We start from the raw sequence: 7,596 nt of genomic DNA, 5'->3' as shown, positions 1-7,596 counted from the left end.
TTAGATTTGTTGCTGCTTCTGAATTAAGACCTTGGTAATAGCCTTTCGAATCTGCTTAGTCTTCACACTGTAGATGATAGGGTTGAGCACAGGAGGAATGAGAAGGAAGACATTCGCCATGATGGTGTGGACAAATGCAGGTGCTGAATGGCCATAGCGATGGACAAGAGACAAGCTGATGAGGGGGATGTAGAAGATGGCAACAGCACTGATGTGGGATATGCAGGTGTTGAAGGCTTTTAGCCGCCCCTCTGAGGAGGCAATGCTGAGAACAGATCGGATGATCAGTACATAGGACAGCAAGATGCAAGGGCAGTCAAACCCTGTTGTGGAGAAAATTGCAAACAGACCAAGGATGCTGTTGATTCTGTTGTCTGTACAAGACAGCTGAATGAGATCAACATGGTAGCAGTAAGAATGTGAAAGGACCACAGCACTGCAGAAAGACAGCTTTTTAACAAAGAGCACCACGGGTAACATGACAGCAATGTTTCTTATCAATATGCTCATCCCAATCTGGGCAATCCTGGCATTGGTGAGAACGGTGGTGTATCTCAGTGGATTACAGATGGCTACAAAACGATCAAAGGCCATGGCCAGCAGAACCCCAGACTCCATGAAAGTAAATCCATGGAGAAAGAACATCTGGGCAATGCAGGCGTTTAAGGTGATTTCTCGAGCTTCAAACCAGAAGACACCAAGGGTAGTGGAAAGGGTGCACAGGGATAAGCTCAGGTCCGTGGCTGAAAGCATAGAGAGGAAATAATACATGGGTTCATGGAGGTTTTGCTCACGGAGGACCACAAATAGGATCATGCTGTTCCCAGAGAGGGCGATGACATACAGGAGACAAAAAGGGATGGAGATCCAAACCTGGGCTGCTTTCAGGCCTGGGATGCCCGTCAGGAAGAAGGTCAGAGGTTGAACATTGGTATTATTAAGGGCCAACATATTGAGGGACTGAGAAGACAGGGATATTTGAATAATCAAACATAACATGTAAGAAATTCATAGCTATCATTTAGAATATCTTCCTGGCCTCCTTACATTCAATGAATTACTACTGCTGATTCTCTAAGAATTTTATTTTTTTCTGAGATTTCCAGTACTGGATGCTTCTCTCCATGCCTCTCATCATGCATTGAAAAGAGAAGATTCCCCAAGTGATGCCTCATCAGATGTTCTTTTTTTTTTTTTTTAAGATTTTATTTATTTATTTGACAGACAGAGATCACAAGTAGACAGAGAGACAGGCAGAGAGAGGGGGAAGCAGACTTCCTGCCAAGCAGAGAGCCCAATGCAGGACTTGATCCCAGGACCCTGAGATAATGACCTGAGCTAAAGGCAGAGGTTTAACGCACTGAGCCACCCAGGCATCCCAGAGATCAGATGTTCTTAAGTCTGTAATTCTATTTGGTGACCATAAACATCACAATTAAGTCATCCCTGCATGTAAAAGTTCATAGTAGAATACTTAAACAATATGAGAAAATTGGTTTCCAGTACTTTTTTACTAAAGTATAAATAACCTACAGTGTTGTATTAGTTTCAGATTACAAATAACAACAATGATTTTCACCAATTTTTTAAAATAAATTATTAATCCTGAAATAAAGCTCTGAAAAATCAAGTCACATTTGAAATGTGAATATTATTAGTTTTTTCTGAGCACTCAGAAGAATGCCAAAAACATCCCCAACACACACATTTATAAATGTGAAGGCAAGGTGATCCAAACTACCACCCTAACAAAAATAATTATAACATCCATTTGTTGAAAGTTCTCTGTCCTTTTGGCATTTTATATGCATTATGTAATTTCATCCAAACACCAACTCTAGGAGGTAGATAGTGGTATATTTTGCATATGAGAACACAGAACCAAAAATTAATTGCCCAAGGTTAACTTTATAAAGCACTACCTAATCGTTGAGAGAAACCATATATAACACAAAGGTGCAGAAAGAAAAAAAAGAGAGAGGGAAAGAAAAGATAGAGGAAGGAAGGCAGGCATGAAGGGTGGGGGGAGAAGTTGAGAGACAGTGAGGAGAGGAAAGGAGGAAAGGAAGGAAGAAAGAGATAGAAATGCAAACATTACCATTATTTTAAAGTAGCGCAGTAAGCACTGCATTTTGATGTATGGTATAGGTTGTTCCTCAAACACAAAGAACCATACCTAACAGCCATCACTTCTTGAACACATGCCATGTGCCAGATACAACCATCTTCATATGCATAAGTAACCTCATCAAATCATCACAATCATCCAATGAAATACAAAAAGTTGTTATCCCTAATATTTTTATGAGGAAACTGATGGTCAAAGGAATTAAGTAATTTTCCTCAATAATCAGAAAAGCTGCAGTCGGAACCTGCATATATGACTCCAAGGCATTCATTCAGTAATGCTGAAGAAACCGAGGAGGAACCTCTACATTAGTCTGACAAAATGTCCCTGCCAAATATTTTTCAGATTTGTGCCTTCCAGAGACACATTTTGGTCAGTGCGGCATCTCTGGAGTACAGTCTTAAGTTTCAGGGTAATTCCCTATGAATTATGTAGACACAAATCTCCTTAGGCTTCTGGAGCAAGGAATTTTATCACTGATCGTCGCTGTGTGCCGAGGGCCAGAGAGTCAGTTGCCGATTCTATGGAAATAACAACAAAATAGAATTGCCAGATTCGGTTGACTCATTTATGTGACACATTCACATATTATGCTGAGGGTACTTTCTTCCTGGAAACTTTCTCTCCTCACGTATTGGCACTAGTCTCTATTACTCGTCTCCCACCACTCAGCAATTTCTCTCTCTGGCTTCCCACCCCGCACCCAAAGAACCTTAACTTTGGAATCCTTCAGGCATCTGCCCTTTGCCCATTCTTGAGTCATTTAAAAACCTATCTTGCCCATTTTCACAGTTTCATCTTTCACTTATCTAATCAAAAAATTCAAATAGGTATTTAAAGGCAGCTATTGTTTCCAGGTTCTTAAAGATTAGAACTTCCTTCCAAACTTTGCCATACGTGTTTCTCATGAGTAAATCAAATTCAGTATTTCAAAACCAAATTTAACATTTCCTCCTATAAGTGTTCTTACTCCTACATATTCTGAATAAAGCTTATAATTTTTATAAAAATTAACCAATTCTCTAAATCCGAACTCTGGGACTTGTCCTGTACATTTACATTTTTCCCAATCAATCATCAAGTCCCTCCTACTCAAACTCTACTGACTTTCTTCTTCCACCTCTTCTGTATTTAAGCACAAACTAATCTCTTTCATATCATCATACTGTATAACCTAGTCTATTAATTAACCTACAGATAATAATAATGTATTATAAATACAAAATGAAAAGGGCTTCAAAGCAATAACAACTTCCTATTACTAAGCATCTTCTCTATGCCAGAAAAATAAAAATGAGAAAAACAATTCTTGAAACTGTATAAAAATGAGATAACCACATATGAGAATCTCTAGGGCAAGATATCAGAGTGCATGTGTACTCTGAAGAATATATGTTTATTAGAAAACAAAGAGGTAAATGTTTCTGTTTTCAATGTAAGATGCTCAGAAAATATGTAAATAAATATGAGAAGCAGTTAACAAAGATTAAGAGCACAAATGAATGAGTTAACAGTGATACCAAACTTGATTACTTAAAGAGAAAATATGCAAACTTGTTTCAAGAGCAGTCAAGAAAATTTTAGAAAAAGTGTGATTAACTGCATGAGAAATGAAAAGGAAAACAAAAGTATGGAGAAACAAAACTTCAAATATAAAAGCATGGTATTCATAAGTAAAACAATATATTTGGCAACAGATACAAAATGGACAACTTTATAGAAAAACATCAATCACCAAACTAGTTCAAGAAAGCAAAGCCAACAGAGAGGAAGTGTCAATGATGAGGAAAACTCCCACAACCAAATTTTAAGTAAAATGAGGAAAAAAGAAGTAGAGTATTTCTATCCTTCAACAAATTCTAGTAGAGTAAAAAAAAGGGAATTCTGGTCCTCCAGCAAGGAGCATTTGGCAATGACGGCAGACAGTTTTGGTTGCACAACTGGGGAGCCAGTGCCACTAGCATCTAGTGGGTTGATGCCTACATCCTAAAATACACAAGACGACAAAGAACTACCCAGCCCACGATGTTAACAGGGCTGAGGTTCAAAAGCCCTATTCTCGAACACATAAACAGATGGAAAGCTAGTCATCTAATTACTTAGGATGACACATGTACACATTATAAATAACTTTTTAGCAGGCCAGATGTAACTGTGCTTTTAAAGAATACTGCACTTTGAAACAGTGGACTTTGTCTTAGGAATGAAAGAATTATTCAACTTAAGAAAACTATTAATGGTATGGCTATACAAAAGATTAATGCAGGGAAAAACCCGATCAAGAAATGAGGAAAACACTAGAAAATTCAATGGCAATACAAGATAAACATCTTAATATTTAGAAAGGAAATGTGTTCCTGAATGAAAGACACCTTCTAGAAATTTGGAGCAAACATATTTACTGGTGACCTATTAAAAACATTTCTATGAAAATCAGTAAAAGATAAACATTTCTACTATCACAACCACTATTCAACATTCTACAAAAAAGTCTTAGTAAATGAGAAAAGACAAGTAAAGCCGAATGTTACTTTTGAAAAGAAATTTTTCAAAGACTTTATTTAATTTTTCATTGACTCTTTACCTCAAAAATCTAAAAGAATGGACCAAAAACTCTAAAAATAGAGTTCGCCCAAGTGACTATATAGATTAATATCAGAAATTAATAGCTATTCCTGTTCAAAGAATTAACTACTGAGGAAATTTTGTAAAAATAAGGGTTTATTTACAATAGCCATGAAACTATAACCATACTGGTATAACAAATTTCTTTGTCTGGCAGAGACAGAAGAGGTCTCTAAAATTTATTGAAGAACATACAGAAAGTCCTTTGTTTCTTTCTTGAAGATAGGAATGTTCAGTAGTGAAAAGATGTGAATTCTCCCATGAATATTCTCATAAATTAAACCATTCTCAATCACAAGAGTTTTTAATGCATAGGGACAAATGCATCCTAAATGTATTAGGTACAATAAATATGCAAATAAATTCAGTATAATATTGAAAATGACAAAGAGAGGTGACTTGTTCTTTGATACGTTAAAATGTATTATAAAGTAATTATAATAGCAAAACATAATATGGCCAAAGGTTTAAAAATATATATCCCCAGAAAAAAATAGCATTTCAAAAAAAATGTGTGAATGAGGATAAAAAATATGATGACAAGGGCCTCCTACATCACTAGAAAAAAGAACTGATATGTGATACATGATGATTGGTCAATTGGCTAACAAATTATAAAAATATTAAAATATCCCTATCGCACACAGATTTCTGCATTTAGATTTTTTTTTTAAAGATTTTATTTATTTATTCGACAGAGAGAGATCACAAGTAGGCAGAGAGGCAGGCAGAGAGAGAGAGGAGGAAGCAGGCTCCCTGCTGAGCAGAGAGCCTGATGTGGGACTCGATCCCAGGACCCTGAGATCATGACCCGAGCCGAAGGCAGCGGCTTAACCCACTGAGCCACCCAGGCGCCCCAGATTTCTGCATTTAGATTAAGAACTTCAAGGAAAGACAAAAACCTTACAATAATATGAAAATAAATAAGAGAAAAAATCAAAGCATTAAGTAAAATATTAACAAGGAACACTGCATCGGATTTTAATGCTATTGATTGCAAAAGATGCCCGTGAACAAAATGAAAAGTACGGCATATCATACATGCATTAGAAAGCCAAAACCAAAGAATGCTGCTGCCTGCTCATCAAACTAGATTGTGTGTCTGTTGCTTGTCTGATGACAGTCTGTGGTTTGATCAATGGTGTGGGAGTTGGGAATAGCAAACATAACATTAAGTAGATTTCTGTGTCCAGAGGTTTCAGTCATGAAGGACATGGTGGACATGAGGATGTGTTATTCTGGCGCAGTAGCATAAAGGTGAAACTAGGTGTCCTGACTCCAGTATTGATGGGAGGTAAGACCTTGGTGACCCATTCCCATTTAAGATCCCTCATCTGTAAACCTTGACCTTTATTTAAAGCTAAACCCTAATCTGCCTATTTTCATCTGTCCGTGATGATTGGTCAAATTGTATCTGAAGTGCTTCTTTCTCAAAATAAATGGCTTCTGTGAAGACAGCCATTAGAAACCTCAGACTACCAGGGTCCTGTAAAAGGGAGGAGATGATGTTAAGTGAAATAACTCAAAAAGCTTATTTTCTAGCAAATGGGGATATAGAAATCAGTCAAATGCAAAAGCTGACTGAAACAATAAAATTTATAATAAATGTCAAATTGGGGACACACAGAATCACAATTCACTCCATTTCCTTGACCTAACTGAGTGTTTTTCTCCAGGGAGTAACTATTTGTTTGCAAACTTGCTGCTGATATCTCACTTAATTCCCTCAACATTCAGCTTGCAGCTGCATCTCCACACTGCTCTTCCCATTTTCTGTACTCTTGTGCCTCTGATTTGCAGTCCTATTCTTCTCAGTACCTGCCTAGCCCATGCCTCCCACTGCCCCTTTCCCTCCTGACCCTCCAGATTAGCTCTCAACAGTCCCTCCCTCTCTCTGGGCTGCTCTTTCTGCTCCTGGCATCTTACCTGGCTCCCAGCAGAGGGAGAGTTGCCCTTCTCCCTCACTGCCCAGCCATGCATGCATGTGGATTGCTCATGGACCTGGGCTTCTATAAGGAGCTCAGCATGTAAGCCAGCCCTGCTGCCAGGAGACCCCTGGGGCTTTGAGATACTGTAATCAGATGAGCAGCATGATTCCAGCTGTGCAGACTAGGCTGTCCTAGGAGGCTCCTCACACTAGACTGAAGCAGGTCGAAATAATATGTTTACTGTCTCTTGTAATTATTTTTAAAATTATTTGTTAACTTTTAATCATTTAAATATTTTTCAATAAACATAAACATTTTTTCTCCATTACCTGTATTTTATTTTTTGCTACTATGCTCAATTGGCCAACATATAGTACATCATTCGTTTTCGATGCAGTGTTCAACAATTCATAACACCAAGTGCTCATCACACCATGTGTCCTCCTTACACCATCAGCCAGTGACCCCATTCCCCACCCCCTCCCTCTGTTACCCCCAGTTCCTTTCCCAGAGTCCAGAGTCTCTCACGGTTTGTCTCCCTCTCTGATTTCTTCCCGTGCAGTTTCCCCTCCCTTCCCCTATGGTTCTCTACACTGTTCCTTATTTTCCACATATGAGTGAAGCCATCTGATACTTGTCTTTCTCTGCTTGACTTATTTCACTTAGCGTAAGCATTACTTCAGATCCTTTTACCGCGATGTAGGCTGAGGGCAAGAAATACACTCGCACACTTCCTCCTTCTATCCCTTCTCCATTCCTGAATTCAGTCACCTACAGCATAATCCTTGCCTGGATAAGCTATATAAATTTACATTTATACATTTATACAGTCTTAGAGCTGTGAATAAATATTACATATATTTCAGTTGTTTGAACCTTAAAACAAATAAATTCTGGGGAGGTGAATCATGAGAG

The 7,596-nt window shown here is 38.0% G+C and overlaps 1 protein-coding gene across 1 annotated transcript; it reads right to left on the bottom strand.

Moving 5' to 3' along the window:
- Positions 1-951, bottom strand: LOC131820911 (olfactory receptor 51F2). Its single transcript, XM_059156785.1, has one exon. It carries the CDS (start codon positions 949-951, stop codon positions 1-3), a length of 951 nt encoding a protein of 316 aa, XP_059012768.1.
- Between the last annotated feature and the right edge of the window lie 6,645 nt (positions 952-7,596).

Source organism: Mustela lutreola, chromosome 1 (assembly GCF_030435805.1).
Source record: "Mustela lutreola isolate mMusLut2 chromosome 1, mMusLut2.pri, whole genome shotgun sequence".
NCBI classification, from domain to species: domain Eukaryota; kingdom Metazoa; phylum Chordata; class Mammalia; order Carnivora; family Mustelidae; genus Mustela; species Mustela lutreola.
This window is presented reverse-complemented; position numbering and strand designations above follow the sequence as displayed.